Source organism: Cheilinus undulatus, linkage group 4, assembly GCF_018320785.1.
Source record: "Cheilinus undulatus linkage group 4, ASM1832078v1, whole genome shotgun sequence".
In the NCBI taxonomy this organism is placed as follows: Eukaryota; Metazoa; Chordata; class Actinopteri; order Labriformes; family Labridae; genus Cheilinus; species Cheilinus undulatus.
The window spans coordinates 42,630,634-42,651,074 of record NC_054868.1 but is presented as its reverse complement, the minus strand read 5'-3'; the positions used below and the strand labels follow the sequence as shown (position 1 = coordinate 42,651,074).

The following is a 20,441-nucleotide window of genomic DNA, read 5'->3' as shown; positions in this document are numbered from 1 at the left end:
AGATGCCAACCACTAGATGGTGCTGTAGCTCTTTTAATATTTATTGCCTTAATGCTCTACTAGCAAAATGTAAACAAGCACAGTAGACTGATGGCACCTCGTAGCACAGAATGGCAGTATTCTGACCTGGAAAATTGAGATAAAGTTGTATGGAGGCTTGACCTGGAATGTTAAACATGGAAATGTGTAAAAAGTTCAGGCATGTGGAAGATAATCTTCAAGGAGGATCAAAAGCTGGTAGTGCAAGACTTGCAGGCATTAACCAACACTCTGGTACAGTGTTTAGTCTTGGTGAAAAAGCTGTGCAAAATCCTGATTTTTTTTTTTATGTTTTTTGCCTTTAAATGAGTCTGAATCAAATTTTGTTTCTAGTTAACTCTAAAATTAGTCATCATTGGAATATTCCTGGTTTTAACAACTATATGGCGTATTTTCTGTTCTCAGCAGGGAAGTCAACTGAACTCATAGGAAATATAGCATGTGTTAATTGAGTGTTATTGTCACTTTTTCTTACATTGAGGTTGGAATTCCTCATGTTACACTTAACAGGGTTTCAGTGTCTGAATGCAAATGAAACCACCCACCCCCTGCTGCTTCACATTACAAGCTTTCAACCGGGACCACATCAAGCACGATTAATACCATCACAAAAAAGCAGAGTTTCAAAAAGAGAGAAATATCCCCACTTCAGAACATGAAAACAGATCAAAACCACATAAAAGCAGCAGTAAATAAAACACACTTAGTAGAGGAGGGCTAATTACAGCTGTGACATAACAAGAAGTCTGCTGTCATTTGCTGGAAACACTTTGAAAGTGAAGCAAAATGTGAAGAGGAACTCTAAAGTGGCACTGAGAAAGTTGGACTTTTCTGGCCAGTGTTGTCGTTCACTCATGACAACTTCAAGTCTCTAAGTCCCTGTGGGTGAAACTGAAGCTGTGTGAGCCTAAGTGGTGGTGGGGGGGCCCAGCAGGCTTTACAAAGAGGCTGGCATGTCATCAGAGGTGGGAACACACGATACAAGCAGCTGATACTGACACCGGTGTCAGAGGATTGATTAAGCAGAATGTTGAGAACAGTACCTGACACCCAAACACAGCTTCTTCATGTCTGTGAATTTCACAGCTAGAACTTAAAATATGAAACTGCTGTTTGGAAAGCTTGGAGAAGCTCCCATCAGGTCAAGGGCAGATGTCTTTTAGTCTGGTTTTACTCAGGTTTCTACCTGTTAAAAAAGAAGTGTTCACTCACTGTGGATAAATGTTGGATGGCAAAAAGAAGGAAAGACGGCTGTTTCAGCAAGTAATGGTTCATTATTGGTTAAACGAAGATTGCAAAATTTTTGCTACTTTATTGAGAAAATGTTTTAAAATGATAGAATCTCCATTGCTTTAGCAATAGATGATATCAAAAGGTACAGAATCTTTTAAAGAAACTACACATTTTCAGTCAAACAATTATGAATTCAGGACAACTGAAGACCTAGTATGAGAACAGGTATTGATATCGTTTGATCTCCATTATTGAATAAATGTCTGGACCCAAAACTGTTCAATGCCTTTAAAAGTATTCAAGTATTCTGATGAGACCAAAACAGTGCTTTTTGGACACCAGACAAGACACTTTGTTTGGCAGATCACAAACAACGCCATTCCCACTGTGAAGCACAGTGGTGGCAGCATCATTCTGTGGGGATGCTTCTCGGCAGCTAGCCCTGAAAGGCTCGTAAAGGTAGGGGGTAAAATGGATGCAGCAAAACAGGAAATCTTATTCAATCTGCAAGAGAACTACGACTTAGGATGAGATTTAGGCCCCATCCACATGGAGACGGAAATGATGTATTGCTGTTTCGTTTTGAAAAAGTTTTCCGTAAAGACAGAACCATTTCAGGAAATATCTGTGTGAACACAGAACCACTGAAACGGCTGAAAACGCTGTAGTGCATATGCCAAGCCTGTATGTGGCACTGTAATGCTGCCACAGAAATGCACCACAGGAGAAGAAGAAAAAGATTACAGAAAAGTGACACAAACTTTCTTCTAGCTGCCCTTCTGGTTGTTCTCAGCATTGGATTTAAGAACATGCATTTGCTGGTAAAGGAGCATTAGATTTGCTGTAAAAGCCATAACAAGCTCAGTAGCTTCTGCAGCATGAACACAACCCTGTAGTCTGCCATTATTGTTTTGGCCGGACCCCCGCAGGTGCCTTAAGAGAGCTACGCTGTGTGACGTAATCGTTTCAAGAAAGATACGGATATCTGTCCACACGGAGATGAAACGGTAATTGTTTATGGATTTATGCGCTCTGGGACCTGTTTTCAAAAAGTATCGTCTACAGTCACCTGAAATGCCATTTCTGTGTGGATGAAACGCTGATACGACAAAAACTTTTGCGTATGCACCTGAATTCATTCCCGTGTGGACGGGGCCTTATATTCCAGCCAGACAATGACCTGAAGCATGCAGCGAAAGCTACACAGAAATGATTTAAAGACAACAAGGTGAATGTTCTGGAGAGGCTTAGTCAGAGCCCAGACCTCAATCCAATACAGAGTTCCTGGTTGGACTTGAAAAGGCCTGTTCACGCCCGATCCCCGTGCAACCTGAAAGAACTTGAGCAGTTTTGAATAGAAGGTAAAATTGCGGTGTCCAGATGTGCAATCCTGATGGAGACCTTTCCACTGAGACTTGCAGCCTAATATGAATCTTCTAAATACTGACTTAAAGGTGGGGAATATTTATGCTGTCACTTATTTTACCTTACATATTTTTATTTAATAGACATTACTTTGTAGAAATGTATTTTCACTTTGACACTGAGTTTTTTGTTATTTTCTTGTCAAAAAGACAAATTATATTGACCATGATTGATTTATACAATCAATAAAATGGTAAAACATCCAAGCAGGTGAAAACTTTTTCATAGGCACAGTGTAACATACGTACATCATTGCCTTGGTTCTGTAGAGTTATCTCAAACTTAAAACAGTAACGTGTCCATTCAGCTGCTTCTTCATACTTTTGCAATCAAACTGGATGTGTGTGGCTGTGACAAAGCCGGCTCTGAAGGATTCTCAAAACAAGTCTTTCAAAAGGCTCCCCTTATAATGAAAATAAAACAGGATGCAGCAAAATCAGCATCCACTCCACAACATCTACAGAAGGGGGATTTGTTTTCTTTTCACAATCATCTCTTTATTAAGCTCTGAGCTCTGAGCCAATTTCCGTTCAGAATCTTTAAACAAAGCCAATGGATATTTAGAAACCTAAAACGCTCATTTTAATTGGAGGCCCATGTAAATACCTTCTAATTCTGCATTAATGCCTCAAAATATTCATTACTCTGAGAGCAATAATTTGGTAACAGATAGCAGAAGACGTGTAATGAACAATCTGAAATAACATTCTGCCGGCACACAGCCAAGTCACGCATGCAGTGCTGAAAAAAGGATAAACTCTATGTCACAATGGAAAACAGACAGCCGCGCTCCAATGTGGAGCTCTTTGGTTTGTTTTGCAACAGCAGAGCTCGGTGCACAGAGGTGTCAGTCTTTGTCTGTCACTTCAGACTGCGAGCGGTACAGTAGGTAAGCCACTGTTTAAAGCTCCAATGGTGTAGACTCTGCACAGAGAACGGTCCGTGCAACGGAAGCAGAGATGGGCTTGACATAAATAAGACGAGAGAAGCACGAAAATAAGGGACCTTTTAGGTTCTCATTCATAAATCTGGGCTGATCACCTACAGTAAGAGAGGAGGGGCATGATGCAACTGTTTTTCTAAGGGGACTGATGACACACAGACGGGCAGGGTCACTACAGTGGACAAGAAGATTGCTCAGATTTTCCTAAAATGTTGATTTTAACCCTTTGGTCACAGCATGCCAAACCACTGTAGTAATATTTGGCATAGAACAAGAGAAGAATGATGTTGGATTTTTGCCAATAATAAATATGTTTGTATTTCCAGAATAGTTTTAGCCAAAACCAATATTCGTACTGATAAATACATACCTCTTTAACCGTAGAACATTAAATCTTTCCTGTTTTGTGACCAAAATATTTGATTCTACCCAAAATTATAAATGATTTTTTAAAATATAGACATCAAGTAATAAAGGTACATTATTAATTGCATTGCATGAGCGCTATATGCAGAATGTACTGTTAATAGAGTAAAACCAAGCCTGCCTTTTTGAAATCTACAAACAGCACTGTATAGACAGTGAGCTCCAGAGTGCACAAAATTAAAAATATGGCCCTTTTTAATGCATTAATAATGATTCAAATAAAAAAAAAACTAAGAGGTAGGTCTGTTCATCCTGCTTTATACTGCCCAATCGATTCAAATTGTACGTCCAGTATATCAGCTGTAGATATCATCAGAAATTTTTATAACGATAAAGATAATTTACTGCCGATTTTATCATGCAATCCTACACAGAAAACTGGGATGTAACAATATACTGAACTTTTGATGTGGTAAACATCACTGCACTGGGTTCACAATGGGATTTTTATCACAACTTTTTAGCACTTACTGATTCTTAAACAAACATGAGACTGAAGTCAGTTTCTGAGTGATTGTATTACTTCATTTCTCTGGTGTTAAAACTACTAAATAGTCCTTTTTTCTTGTCTCCCTTAAGCATTACCTCTATTTCTAAGCTGCTGAAATCAAAGAAGAGAAACCAAAAGCAGACAGCATCCTCAGCTTCTAAAAAAAAAGAATATTGCAATACATTTTTGTCAAATCAGTTTAAACTAGGGATGCACCGTTGCATCGGTTCAGCATCGGTAACAGCAATGTTCCTCCTGTAACGGCAGCTTTTTATCTGTTGTACAGTATCAGTTTAATGCTGGCATCCAGGAGTCCTAACTGCTCATTACCTCCCCCAAGGAGGTTATGTGATCGGCAGGGTTTGTTAGTTAGTTTGTTAGTTTGTTAGCAACATAACTCAAAAAGTTATGGCAGGATTTTGATGAAATGTTCAGGAAAATGTCAGAAATGGCATAAGGAAGAACTGATAAGATTTTGGGAGTGATCCTGATCACCATCTGGATCCAGGAAATTTTTTGAAGGATTCTATACTATTGGGAGATAGGGCTAATGGCAGAGGTCTGCGCTCTCCGAGTGCTTTTCTAGTTTATAGAAATGTTTTTGATCAACAAGTCAATTGTTGGACTGATCCTGCTCTGGTTTTGTACTCAAACATGAGCGAAATTGCTGATACCAAATGAAGTCAGCATCAGTATCAGCAACTGGCTTAAGTATTATTTCAATTCATACTGGCAAAGATTTTCCCAATGGGCCCATCTTTGATTAAACCTGTCAGTATCTTTAACTGCATTGCAAGTTTTTGCGGCATGTCCATACTAGATGTACAGAGATGCACCGGCTGTAAAAATGAGGGCTGATGCTGATACCGATGTTTGAAATAATGATTTAGTGGATTTATCCATGTCAGTGTTGTATCTAAACTTGTGTGGTTGTGTTTCCTATGTTTTATGTTTTTACCTTCCTGCAAAGCAAATTTCCCTCAGGGGACAATAAGTTGAATTTGAAAGAAAGTGCTGATGTCAGTCTTTTTATCCTTACTTCTTTTTGTGCAAAACTCCCACAATCCCAACAGTGTCTCCCATCTTTGACCACAAAAACAGATCAGAGGTTGTCCAACAAGTCACACCTGCGCAATCATACATCTCTTCTTCTGAATCAACCATTAGATGCACTAAATGGAAGCAAACTGATTAAAACACATCTTTTAAACATTGGCTCTTGACATATGTTCATGTCTTCATCGTTTGCCGAAGGCCAGTGTTTGTCAAAAGAGCCAATGTTGGCCAAAGTAGCACCCCTCTGCTTCTGGCATCAAACAAAAGAAGGCATAAGCAGATAGCACCCTCTGCTGGTTTAGAAAAATGCTGCAATATATATTGTCAAATCAAGTTAAACTGTTCATATTTGTACCTTTTTCCACTTGTATTGAAAGGTGTCATTACATCTCCATAGAAGATGTTTATAGCTTAGGGATAAATAGTATTATAGGCATGATATCAGTAGATATGAGCTTTAAAGTTAATTATCTGTATCAGGTTATGAACATTTCTGCTCATATTTACAACCAATCAGCTGTGAATATATCATCCCATAGCAGGGCTTTAAATATCAGTTGTATGTACAATTAAGCTGATGGAGTTTAAGGCAGGACCAACAGATCAACATCAGATAAAGTTCTTTTCTTTGTTCATCCTTATTCCTTCAGTTTTAAGTGTTTTAAGGACTTGAGTTTGTTTCTTTGTTCACTCTTTAACTTTAAAATGTGTTTCAAGGACTGAAGTTTTAGGTCTGAACTGCATTTATATTCTAGTATGGGCCAAACAAAGTTTCAGCATGTTCTGCAAAACAGTAATATAGTTCTTGTTTAAGCCTGATGGAGAAGCTGAATAGTTGATAAAAGGCAGACCTAATCTCAAGGCACTGCAATGCTTTAAAACAGCACCACTAGATCTATTTTTTATTATCTCTTCTCTTATAAAACTCCATAAAATCCATATCAGGTTATATTCTTTGAGAGAAAGTCCTCATCCAACCAAACAGCTAGCCAAATGGTCAATGGCTATTCCCTGTTGGCATCTTTTGTTCTTTTCTCCAGCATAAATCGAAAAATTCCCTTTATCTACAACAGACCATGTACATGTAAGGTGATTTATTGGCACTGAGCTGAGCTCACAGCACTGATTCAGTATCCAGCCATGCAGCTCAAACCGCTCACCATGTGTTGTTGGCTTCACTCACTGGCCATTTCAGGCACTGACGGAGACTTTGGCCTTGCAGAGACAGCAGCACTGCTGCAATATGTGGCCCCTGACGCCTGCTAGGCTCTCCACCAAGTGGATTTCATTTCTCATTATTTATATTTATCCCCTTGTTGTTCCACTGCTGCGCCGTCTCTAAACGCGTTAAGTTCACGTCAACAAAATTCGTGCCCGCTTGTTTTTTTGTTCGATCTACTCAGCAGGAAATTGAATTCTGAGTGGACAGAAAGTGAGGCAGTCAAAACTCTCCCTCCTCAGGGTTCAGTCTGGTGCTTCGTCCAAGTCAAACGTATGGCAGCCTTTCAAACAATCCTCCGCAGCATCAAATTCCCAGAGATAAGGGCCAGCACCGACAGCCCCACTTGTCATCAAAACATTCCAGCAGTGATGAAAGTATGAATGGAAAAGTTTTTAAACCAATCAATAAGTCTGCCAATTTGCATATGATTTGCCACTGGCTCTTTGAAAAGCAAATTGCGAGCGCCTTGAGTTAAGCATGCACGTCTTCTGAAAACTTGAATGGAAAGTAGAAAAAGCGCCTTAAAGTCATGAACTCTGCGAACAACGTCATCAATCTACGTAAGAAGAGACTGGTTAGTATTCATGGGCGGTTTTGCAAAACACAATTACACCGAGGGTTTGCTCATCAGCTCCCTTTTTGATCCTCAAATGGTGGACTTTTCCTTAGGAGGCTTGGTCGCAACACAGCGTGGCAAGAAAAGGAAAATTGAATTGTTCAATGAGCTGAATAAATAAGTGGTAATTCTAAGTTGGTAATGTTCAAATCTCATATGCAACATTAAAGGCTTGAATATGCAGATAATAACTACATGCTTGATTAAATTCCTGCTGCTGCTGCATTATGACCTCCTTACATGTGATTAGAAATAATTAAGGGAACAGCTTCAAAGATGCAGTTTCCTAAATTTATCTCTCCTCTTATCCTGCGCTTTGTTGCACAATTTAACACGAATAATATCAGTTACAGTATCACACAGGCACGCAGGACAAATTTGTTTTAAGGCAGCTCTGCTAGAAGAGCAGATCTACTGACAGATGCTTAAATCTAGGGGGTACTTCAGAATAAAATGTGCCCTTTATCAAGTTGTGGTTCTGTTAAAGTATTGGGAGCTTGCAGGAATCTCACGCAGAGTCAATCACATCCCTGTACATCCTAGATACGCTTTATATTTCTCACAGGGGGCTCTCTGTGCTCTCTATCCACATGATGTAAATCTATTCTGACCCTAACATTTCCGTGCTGAGTGAAATGGTAATGTCAGGAGTGTATTTAGCAAATCGCCCTACTACAGCCTCCAAATGATGACAGCCATGATATGTGTAGCTGCCAGTTTGCTGTGTGCACAGCTCAGCATGACAGGAGCCTCTCGGGCTTTTTTTCTGTCCTTTCTGACTATTAAATTATGGACGTTTTACCACCTTCACAGAGCAAGGCAAACACTGCTGTGTCAATGTTGCCCAAACTATGGGGGGGGGGGGGGGGGTTGAAATTTAATCCACAGCCCATATCGCAATGAAATGCACGGTGTATGATGTGCAATATTTTAAAAAAAAATGCACACCCATGTATGGCACAAGTTCCATCATCGACTAGGTGCGTTAAAAATTCAGTTGTCATCACAGTTATTATACTAAATCTTCCGGCTGGAGTAGCATCAATAGTGGTAAAGCCTGGGAAGCATTAGTGTAAGCAGCGCTGGGCTTTCCCCGTGGCTTCAGACTGTGTCAATAATTGCTATAGTGTTTCTCTTTCCTCTGAGCCTGCTTAGCTGCTGGCGTACTTGGCGTAGGGCAGTGAAATATCTGCTTCAAAAGTAGGCTATGGCAAGTCGAGGTCGATTTAAGCCGTCCATCACAATAAGCTGCTATGGTTAGGAATAATATTGCAACTATAGAAATCAATTTAACGGCAGAAATATGTTAAATATTGACGTTATAAGGAGGGAATTAATATTAAAGAGGGTATAAAAGCATTAAATGTCGATTTTGGCACAGCTAACATGGTTATATTTTATCGCGTGCACAAGCATGTTCGTGGTGCTCGATTTGAGCTCGCGGTAAAGATGGACAACCGTTAAAAAAACTACCAAAATAAAATGTCTGTCACTCAGCATAACCACGCGCCTCGAATGAGCCAAATTACGCTCTTTTGAGGTGCAATTTCATTGAAAAGAACTGAATTTTGGTGTAGTTTAACACAGGCTGGCGCCACTGTAAAAATGTCCGAGTTTTTGTTTTGTTTTGCTTTTAAAGCAGCTGAGTTTAATCACGCGCGCGCCGCTCAGTCGCCATGCACGCACGCTCACTTTCACCCCCCTCCAAGACTTTCACTCACCTGCGTTCCTCAGCTTCTTGTTCCGATACACGGAGAAGATGACCAAGAGGTTGCCCAGGATGTCAACGACGATAGTGAAGATGAGGAAGCATCCCAAAGTTGTGGTAACCCACGGCGGGCGGTTCAGGACGGTGTCAGTTGGGTCTTCCGACGAGCTGTTCAGGTGAGACCCATTTATAACCATTGTATACCGCCGCTGAACTTTCTCAACTGGTCCAAATTCAACGTGCCGCGACTCCCAGTGCGCCCTAAAGCCTGGGTTTTGGAGACGCCGGTGGTGGGATACTACTACAGCCTCCCGCGGCTTTCATCTTCATCCTCCCCACGCGCGCTTCTTCTTCTCCCCCCCCTTCTTTTCTTCTTCTCCCCCGCGTGCCTCTCTTCGGCTCTGGCAGACTGTCTTCTCCCTCTCTCGGTGTCACTTCTGCGCCCGTGTGCCATTCACTTTGTCGGTACGCATGTGTGACATGAAGCCGCAACTTCAAACCTTCCCAGCATGTGATCAAACAGTCCGGAGACGAGCGGTTTATATTTTAGAGACGAGAAATACTGACGCCTGGTGGCTGAGAGGAGGAATGACAGCGTGTGATGGCACGGAGAGCGTCCTACTTCTTTTTCATTTACAGGATGCGTGTTCATTCATGGCTTTGCGGTCGCTCGCTTTGCTTTATTTCAGCAGCCCATTCATTATCATTCGGAAGAATCATTCATGTTTTTTTTTTTTGTTTCAGAAAAATTCCCACAAGCTCAGGGAGGCTTCAAACAACCGGAAATTGTAACTTCTCCTTAAAAAGGCTCACGCTGGTGTTCGAATTTGATTCAGGATTTACATTTTCCACATTTGTATTTCCTCTTTGATGCAGAGAAAGGCGCTGAATCCAAAATGTGTGCTTTAAAAACTATCACCCACACATTTCCTTTTGTAAAAATATTTTATAGATGTGAATTAACACTGAATTTAATCTCTTTAATTTCATGCGAAAATATCGACACCCCAACAGGCAGACACGAATGCAGCATATAATAAACAAATAGCTTCCCACTCTGAAGGGCTGCAGTTTTTATCCAAAGAATGGAAATTATCCTATTGTTTAACAATAAATGGGTCACCCCCCCTCCACCCCCCCCCCCCCGCCCCACACACATCCACGGACACACAGCTACACACGCACATTCACTTCTGCTGCCGATTGAGCCGTATCAGAAAATGACAGCCTGCCAAAATAAATGAAAAATCGAAATAAACTAAAGAAAACGCTGCCTTAGATGTATTTTTCAATCGGCAATTTTGAAGATGCAGCAGCAATATCATCTTAGAGAGAACATAATCCTTCATCTATCTTTGTCCAGCCTATGAGACATGACTATCATCCTCATGCCATCACATGCTCCATGCTATTAGTTCCCCTCTTATTGCAGGATCTTTTATTTAAACACACAGCACTGGTTCTCAGCTATTTTCAGCCTTTTTTTCCCTCCATGCAGGAAGCAAAGCATTCACTTCTTTTTTCAACATAATCAACAAAAGCAAATAAATGGCTAATAATTGAGAGGCAGCCATGAAGGGATTATTCAAGAAATGTTACAAGGAATCAAAACAAACTATTTCTGTTAAAACCAAAATAGGCAAAAATTTGAAACAGTTTGTGAAAAACTGTTGTGCAAGTTTGGCAGCTATTTCTGTTATTTGTCTCAGAGTCCCCTTTTACTGATAGTCCCTTTTTCCTCTTGTTTAATAGATTTTCTTGATTTACTCACTTCAGTCAGTGGAATGTTCCTCTCCTAATTTGGGACAGGCAGTCAGGACAAGACTCTCTTTTGATTATTTTCAAACAAAACTCATGCACAGCAAAGACAGGACAGACTGTAAAATTGTAGATTTGCACCAGAAAGAACATTTATAAATGTGCAAAATTAGTGTATCCATGCACAAAATGAATCACAAATCACTACTGATCTTGATTTTATGGCAATCATGATACCAGATTATTTAACTTTGATATGATTCTAGTTAAAATGAAATACCCTTGAATGCCATGGCAGCAAAAAACAGAAATCCAAGGCACAGAGTATCAGATCATTTTTTATTTTCAATCAATAAAAGTTCAACAGAAAGTAGCGGATATTGTCAGCTGATATTGTTTTTGGTGCCAATATCAGTACCCATTATTAGGCTCTCTCTCTCACTCCTCGTTTTCTCTTGTGCACCGTTTGCAGTTTAATTTGTAGTTGCTCTTGTTGTAGTGATAATTATGAGTTGTGCTTGTATGTGTCAGCATTGTCACTACCTTGATCTTGCATGTACGAAGCTTGGGTCTGTTGAAAGTGGCAGTGCTGTTCGGGCTTTGAATGCCGTGTGATACTTGAACTCCTTCACTTGGGTCAGAGACGGTCTCCACACCCGGAGGGCGCAATTGATCATTTTCCCGGCAGAGACGTCGCCTCGGACTCGGAGATGCTGACCCTCATTCGACAGCTTCGGACTCAGCCGCAAACTGTCCCAGTGTCTGCTGAAAACCCTCCTCCCCCTGGCTGCGCTGTGAGATCCTGTCCATGAAAACAAAATCCGGTTAGTTTTCGGTACTTTAGTCATGTAGCTCTATAATTTATAGCTGAGTTAGCTTAGTGGCGTGAGCTTTAGAAAATGCAACTAAAGCTAACTTTTTTATGTAGTTAATGTAGGTACATAGCTGCTTGTTACCTCCGTCATCTATGTAGCTTACGCTAGGGCTGGGCAATTAATCGAAAATTAGATTAAATCGCAATATGGCAAGGTGCAATTTTCAAATCACAGAAGGTGCAATATTTCTTTAACCTGAAATTTATGTCAAAATACCAGTTTGGAACTTTTTTTTACAGCAGAGATGTTATGCATTACATATCATACAACCATTCTAGTGCCATATTTTTAGAATAGTGTTCAAAAAAACATATTTTCTTCATTTTTGTCCGTTTTTCTTATTAAATATGAGAATTATATAAAAATGATCATTCCCTTTGATACAACAGTTCATATCAAATGTGCAAAATGAGTAAAAATCATCACAACTGGATAATTTTTAAAATTTGTTCTGCCCTAGTTTAATCTAATATTGTGTTGGTTTAACCTTGCAAAGCAGATGGATACGCCCATTTCCTTGTTTTTCACTGGTGAAACCATCTTGCAAAGCTCCCATCTGTACCGTTTGGGCCCGGTTAGAAAGTGACAGGACCAATCAGCGACGAGGGGCAGTACTTTCAGACACAGCAGAGTCGTGACGTAAACAAGCAGCAGCAAGAGGCCGGTGCAATAATGGAGGAAGAGATTAGTGTAGGTGCTGCTAAAGCGTCCGTTTTATGAGAACTTGACACCATTTCTCTGTTAAAAGAAGAACAGCGAACAGCAGTGAGTTGTGTTCTTTCCAAAACGACAAAAGTCGAGTACTTACATGTCTATAGTCGCCATGTTTTGCGTTATTCCTCAGTAGCTGTGCACGTGCAGCTCGATAGTGGCTACGTCACATATTTTGTTGCTCTCATTGGCCCGTAGCGATGTGACATACAGAACGTTCATCCAATCACACTCCAAGTTTTTTTCAAATCCTCTGCCTTTTCTCAAACGCCTCCTATTGAAGCTTTCCCAGATGGATGTGTGAAACAAATCCAATTGGCGTGTCAGGTTAGTGTTGGTTATAGTTTAGAATGAATTATTGCTTTTTTTGTTGTGAAATGCATGAAACGAGGAACTTAAGAAATAATTGCATATTAAATTGCAATATTGGGTTAAAAAAAATCGTAATGAGGTTATTTTCCCCAATCGTTCAGCCCTAGTTTACGCAGCTTATGGAGCTGGGACTTTTCCTGTAGGCTAAGCAGACATTTACTCAGCTTTATCAAGTGTTTTGTAATCAGGCTTTAGAGGTCAGGTTTTTAACTTTTAATTTTTGGTATCCTTACCATTTCCTTAATCCTTACCCTAACCCTCAGGAGGTTTAACCTGATTTTATTTACAAAGTTTTAACATATATTTCAGTTCCTAGATACACGGCACCTCAGATGAATGGTCTTTGAGAGTGGCCGTCAGAGATGAAGGGTCTGCAGCAAGACTGTCTTGGTTTTTATGAGGACGATAAAGAAATTACTGTAATGTAGATCAAGCTGAGATGTGAAACTCACAGGAAGAAGAAAAAATGCAGCCATATGACATCATCACCCAGAGCGCATTGCACACAAATGGAAGCATTTTTTCCAAACTGTATTTAGTGTGTTACTTTGTGCAACAAACAAACAAAAGACACTAATCTTAATCTAATAGAGTCAACACGTCTTAAAATACCGAGTTCTTTTTAAGCCCTGCTTTAATTTATTGAATGTGTAGCGACACCAGGCTAGTAAAAGAGACTTGGCCTTAAATTTGGATGGGCTTATGTTAATACCAACCTCAACCTAGTTTGTCTCAGCTGATGTCCTGCTAGTGACCTCCTACAAGTTATAGATTTCTCTCTCCTTTAAGTCCATTCACAGTAATCATTATCCAGTTCTTCATCTGCGCTTTAGCAAACAAAACCGTCAATATGTTTTGCTTGTATCAATACCAAGTCAAAGAATCCCTCACTCTGTATACAGGGCATGAAAGTAAACAAACTGTTAAGACTTATTAATGAGGACACCTAATTCAAGCTTTGAATATGAGCTACCTGTAAACGTCTCTGTCACTGTAAAGAAACTCCTGGCCTTGTGATGTTATTCGCCATCTTCTGCTAATGCAGCGACAGAGTTGTTGATGATAAAGCTCATCATTTCTGATTATGTCTCTGTAAGAAGCACAATGTATGGATTCATAAGAAATCTTTTGACCTTATCAGTCAAAATGATACAGAAACTGTGACTTGATTTTCCCTTTGTATTTCTTTTTGTGTCATTTTTTTCTGTTGCATGACTGTTTCTGGTTTAAAAGTGTGTCAAAATCAGTTATCAAACTGTGACTCAGAGACTCCCATCTTTTATTCTTTTCCGCCTCTTTGGATATTATTATCTAACAATCAACAGCATCCCAAAATCATTACACATAATGATACTGAGCTGCCCTCTGAACTCTCCCTTTCTCCTTCATTGTATCTCCTTTTGTCACATAATTTCATGATGCAAACAGCTCATTATTATAGATTATTTGTGAATCACATTCATCCAAAATGCAATCATTAATTCTTTTCTTTTCATGTCTCAGTATCGCATTTTAGGTCAGCTCTTCACGCTGATCTGCTCTGCTGGAGGACATTGATCAGCACACGCTGTAATCTTTAGTGCATTCAAAAACACATTACCAAAGTCTTATATCAGCCTGTGAGTCAAAATAAAGCCCATGGGATGAAAAAAGCAACAGCAATGACCGATTTATGAATGATTATTGCAGTTAGTGAGATACAAAGCAAGCACGCTGTAAGAAACAGTACATGGAGACGAAAGATAAAGACAGACAAGACAGAACCTTTTGTAGATTGTTTAATCATTTACGTTTTTTGCTTTTAGGTGCAACAGAAAGAAAACATTTCAAAGTTAAAAATGACTAGCAATTGCACATTGTTCACCACTTGGTTTCTTACTTTTCTCCCTGAAAAATTGATGTTTATAGCTTTATGGTAAATGTATTTCAATCAGGAGATACTTAAATATGAGTAAACAACTATTTTTTTTTTTTTTTTAATTTTGATTAAAGAGATTTGGAGTGTCTTTGGCAATGAGACTCCATTGTGAGGACGTCATGTATTTGAAGGGGTAGTGAGGCCGACGGCAGGAATAAGATACCCTCCTGTGGAGTCTAGAAACTGGTGGTGGTGTTGATGAGGGATGCAGGATCAGATGAGGAGTAGACATCTGAGAAGCTGGACCGGGACATCAATGAGGCAGCTTGGAGGTGGCACCCTGTATAGCTACTACAGAAGACCTTTGAGGACTAGGACTAGGACTAACTGAACGGAGCTGGCAGGCTGACTGTGGGAGAATGGAAATATGACAGGTGCATGGTGATTGGTGAGATGAGTTTGTGGCACAATCTGATCAGCTTAGTACTTGAGACAGTGGACAGCCATAATCAGCTGATCATCAGAGCGGAAAGAGAAGGAATGGAAGACAGGAGCGATATGAATGCATGGTGACTAATGAATGAGTACAAAACAGCGTTCCTGCTTGAACTTTCGCCGAGCTCCATTGGACTGTTAGGAATGCCTCCCATTGCAGGTCAAAAATAATTTTGATTTCAAATTAATATGTTAAAGTCTTACCTTGAAGATAACCAAAGGTTGTTTCAATCTGAGCTTTGCATATCTTTTAATAATCTAATTCTAGAGATAGACTTAGATGCTACTGTAGCTGTGGTGCATTACTTTGCAAAAAAGAGGGAGGGTCTCTTGGGATAAGTTTACTGATATTTCAGGACTTTGGCATTTACTCTTATTAAGAGAAACTATTATTCATGATCTCCCAGTACAGGAACTCCTCAACATCACCATCTATCTCTGTCCTATAGGTAATATATTTGGGAATGTTCATGCATCTGTAATTCTGATAAAGCCAGTAGTTGAATGACATCTAGGCGAGACTTCCTTTCTGTGCAGTTAACATTTGTGATGCTAACACCATCATTCATTGGTTCATAGTATCCTGGAGTTATGCCTGCTCTTCAGTTGAGAGACTTAGTTAAGTTCAGTGATATTATTTGAATTATACAGTACATTGGCTTCAGACATGAGCCAAAAAAATCTGCTCCATCATCATTACTCTTGCTGAAATAACAGCCTCATGATGCAGACTTGTAAAAAGTTGGTCTGTTGGTCGGTTTTAACATCAGCTTCTGGCGAATTTGTGTCACAAGGTAAAATCTTTGACATAGAACAGATTGCCAACTGTACGTCCATCCAGTCTCTGTTTAGAGAGATGAATAAATTGTCATACATTTACAGCTGAGAGGAGCTGGTATGTCATTAGCATGGATAATGTTCTTTCCTAGTTTTTGGCATCCATATGGACTGTTTCTCCTGCATTCATCAAAGCCAGCTGATATGTAACTGGTCAGTACAGCTTGGACTGAAAATGTACAGAAACCAATGAGGCTCCTATTCTGCCAATCCAGACCCTAAATCCGGATTCCACTTAACTGTGTTGAATTGTAAATAGAGATTATTGTTAGCCCGAAACCTGCTGAGTAATTGACAGTCAACAACTGACAACTTGCACCACTGACCTCAGCAAGGGATAGTCCTGCAACTTAAAAAAAATACTGATACTTTTTTAATTAACAGGCCAATGTAGCAATGGTGGCAATTCATAAAGCCTGCAACTTTACCATATTTGGGATTATGCATCCTACTCATAGTGCTCTATTTGTAAAACACAAAGTATGATGGATTCCTGATAAACCTTTAAAACCTACCGTTGTGCAAGTCCCCCAGGACATATTCTTACATTTTTACATACTGTAGTGCAATTTTTGGGAGTATTTTTATTTGCTTTACATCAATATAACCCTTATATCCCAAGTTTTAATAATATGTATTGACTTATCTCTTAACTACTACAATAAATTGCTTAAAAGTGCAATAAACCTAAAAAACAAAAATGAAAATAGTTTTGCTTTTTTTTCACATATATTTCAAAATACAGGAATTGCACAGCTGTATCCCTCAAATTTGTAAATGTAAACAAGTTGCACAATATCCTTAGGAACCACAGGACCACGTTTTTGCGAATCCATAACTATACTAGAATATGTGTGGAAGTGTGTCAAAGGTGTGTGTGATGGATGTCTGGTGTGTGTGAGTTGTGTGTCTGAGTGTTTTTGTAAAAAGTAGTGTGAAACGAAAGCAAGAGCGAGTATATGTGCAGGCTTTAATCTTCGATGTATTCCACGGAAAAAAAATACAACTCCTGGGAAAATACGCCACTTCCTGTTTTTTTTTTTGGGGGGGGCTATCGGGTAGGGACACGTAAGAATCATGTGACCTGTCATGCCCACAACGTGATGATGTTTAGTTCAACGTAGGAAGCGCTGCAAACACCTGTGGTCTCGTTTATAAAGATTTCTGTTCTGTGCGCTTTATTGTGTATTTTTACAAACCCATCGCTTCAATGAAAAAGCGCTCTGAAACGTGGTGAATGTGTGAAATGTTAGTGTAACTCCCCAGATTTTACATATGCAAAAAGAACAATTGATCTATCTTATCCAGTTTCAAATCCACTTCCAATCAAAATGAATATGCTAATCTTTATTAAACCATAATGAACCTCCTTCCACTAGAGGCCGCTGTAGCTTCAGTTAATAGCAGCTGCCTTCTTGTCTGACACTGCAGCGGATGTAAATAAAGGAAACTCAGCGGATGCTTAGTGGTTAGCAGGTAGTAGGAACAGCGCAGTATGACCGTTTTTTTTAAAGTAATAAATGGAAATAAAGTGGTATGTAGATACTATATACTCGACGGTTGTGCTCATGTATTCTTCTGAAGTGAAAAGAGGCCACATATCAAAGCATGATATTAATCTGCAAAGAAGAAAAGAAGGCTGGTGGAGCTAGCTTTTAATGTTAGCCACGCTGTAGAGAGATTATGAGGCTAGCATCACACCTGCTGACACAATGACCCTCTGAGGAATTTGACTGTTTACTAGGGATTTTCTCCTCTTAAGACTAGTCGGTTAAACGGAATTTAAATGAACATTAAGCTGAACAGGGAAATAGACACTTAGGAACATCCTTTGTTGATATCTTATGTTTCTAAGTTTGTTTTAACTCCAAAAGTGACATTTTAACTCCATTCTGAGTGAAATGGTCTTCAGTGTTGGTGTTATTTGCCAGTGTTGATCTAGCAGTGTTAGTTAAACTCTGTGAAGGATAAATTGATCCAAGCTCCTCCTGCTGCGATTTCAAACTAAGGGGTTGTGTTGGCAGAACTCCCCATCATACCCTCAGGCAGAGTGTTTAGATGCGTTTTATCCACCTTATTCCTGGGGCCGCTACTGTAAATCTGAATGTGGGCGAAACTTCCGGTGCTAAAGCCGAAGTACATTAAATAAGTGTATTTTAGTACAGCAGCTAACGATAGGTGCTAACTACGAATGGCAGCTGTTTCGATAGGAATTTACCTGGAGTTTGTAAATATTTACATATTTTTGTAATCACATGTTCACACTGTTTGTATTGTAAGCTGCAAACAAGTAAATAAGGTGGATACCACATCATTCCTGGGGGGTCTACTGCTATGAATGTGGGTGGGACTTCCCGTACAGTAACAATAACAGCAAAACGCGATTCCTCCAAGGGCTTACGAAAGTGATTTAGCATCAACAGTGGTTGTTCTGAAATAAATATTTGCTGAAATGAATACTGCTTGATTTATGTTAAATCAATAAAGTAAAATAAGCAGAAAGTTTTTAATTATATTTTACATTATGCTCATTACCTGTTGCTTCGTTTGTGGTTCTAGTTATGTGACAAAGTTAAATATATGTCTTTAACAACAGTGTTTTAAACATGCTGTTCACTGTTTAAGTGCATTTGGGATGTAATTCTGTCAATACCAATTTATCATTAATTCAAACTTGACACTTACCAAACTGAAGTGAATACAACTTGAGTCATGGATAGTTTTATCAATATATTTCCCACATTTTAAGAGGGATTAGTTGGTGGAATAACACTTTCAGCAACCCCACAAACTAGAAATTTATCTGAAGGTGGTGCCCAAAATTATAGAACAAAACGTTATTGTCTATTACTATACTGATAGGAAGCTAATAAAGTTAACTGAATATGCTAGATTAGGTAATGTCAACAGGCAATGTTGTCACTTTGTACTCTTTAGTAGAGGGCGGATTGATAATAATATTATCCTGTCTGAGGTGAATCAGACGAGTGTTACATATTTTAATGTTCAAATTGCTCAAATAATCACGTTTCACAGCTCGTTTCTATGCAAAGTCTCATTTAAATAGTATGTGACTATGTGTGAGACACATTTGCACCATGACAGAACTTATCCACTGACATAGATTTGTGGTCTGTGACTTTAGGTGTATCCTTGTATCCTTACGGTGTGTACACATCGCCTTGCTATGAGGTTGACTCTCTGTCTCAGCTACTGCAGCTCTGTCATTGTGAAAAATTTACCACTCTCAAAAGTGTAGTTTATATGTAGTATTGACCATTTAAAACACTTCTAAGTGCTAAATTTAACTCTAGATGAGATTAATTTAGCTATGTCAGTTTTGCAGCGTACTTCCTGTTTCTTATAGAGATGTAGCTTTTCCTGAACAACCTGATCGTAGATCTATTCTCTTGTTGTTCTTGCCAATGAGGAAAGACCATATTTTACTGTACACCTCAGTACCTACTCAGTACTTGAAGAAAACTTTGTATTAAATACTTTTTCTTGGACACCCAATTGTAAACTGTTCTTAATGGGTAATTGCAGATCTGCTCTGAACATGCCTGATTTTCTGTGCTGTGTACCACATCACTGAAATGTGGGAGTCCATCTATAATTAGGCGTCTCTGTTTCATTGGCTCTGGTTTGATGACGATAAATAAGCAGCCTGTCAAAACTCAAATCAATGAGCGGTGGAGTGACCTCGTACCTCGAGCTCTTGTGCTATAATTACGACATGTAATGGGCTGAGTCACAGCTGTTGAGGTATTACTCAAAACAGAGATAGCAGAAGCTAACAACAGCGTCTGCCTCTAAGTGGTTAACTGCTTTTGTCTCAGAGGGAAGTGATTTTGTAAACTGCTCTTAGCGCACACCTACGCAGCCTTTTTATCAATGAAATTACAAGAACAAATGTTTAAATTACCACTTAAAATAAGTTAGGTCACATCACTTACATTTAACAGAATGCACTGGCTTGTGTTTGTGTATGTGTCCAAATATTTCCCTGTGTAAACCAGGATCTTAATGTTCCCGTTTCTCTATCCCTTATTTGAGACCATGATTTAGTGTTCTCCCTGCTGTGCCTTTATAGGCATCCAGAGCAATGGGACTTTATCTAATGGATAATTGAAGCAGTTTATAAATCAGTAATTACAGCGGTAGAGGAGCAAGCATAGAACATGAAACCCAGCCCACAACAAGTAATGAACAGGCCTCTGAGGGGGGAAGAGAGATGTATCTGCAGGGGGAACTGTGTTTTGTTTTGACTCATGAGCTTTTTCACGTGGCTGCTAAGAGGGTTCACTTTTACCAAAACTGTCTCAAGGAAAAAACAGGGTAGATGCTGGAGGTAAAACATCAAAACATATTTTTAAG

At 39.4% G+C, this 20,441-nt stretch overlaps 1 protein-coding gene across 1 annotated transcript in view; it reads right to left on the bottom strand.

The window, feature by feature from the left end:
• mtnr1aa (melatonin receptor 1A a) overlaps positions 1-9,481 on the bottom strand; it is a 71,867-nt gene extending 62,386 nt beyond the window's left edge. The window contains exon 1 of the mRNA XM_041784314.1: positions 9,172-9,481. Within this exon, the coding sequence (XP_041640248.1) occupies positions 9,172-9,355 (184 nt within the window). The 5' untranslated portion in view covers positions 9,356-9,481. The remainder of the gene's footprint in view (positions 1-9,171) is intronic.
• Between the last annotated feature and the right edge of the window lie 10,960 nt (positions 9,482-20,441).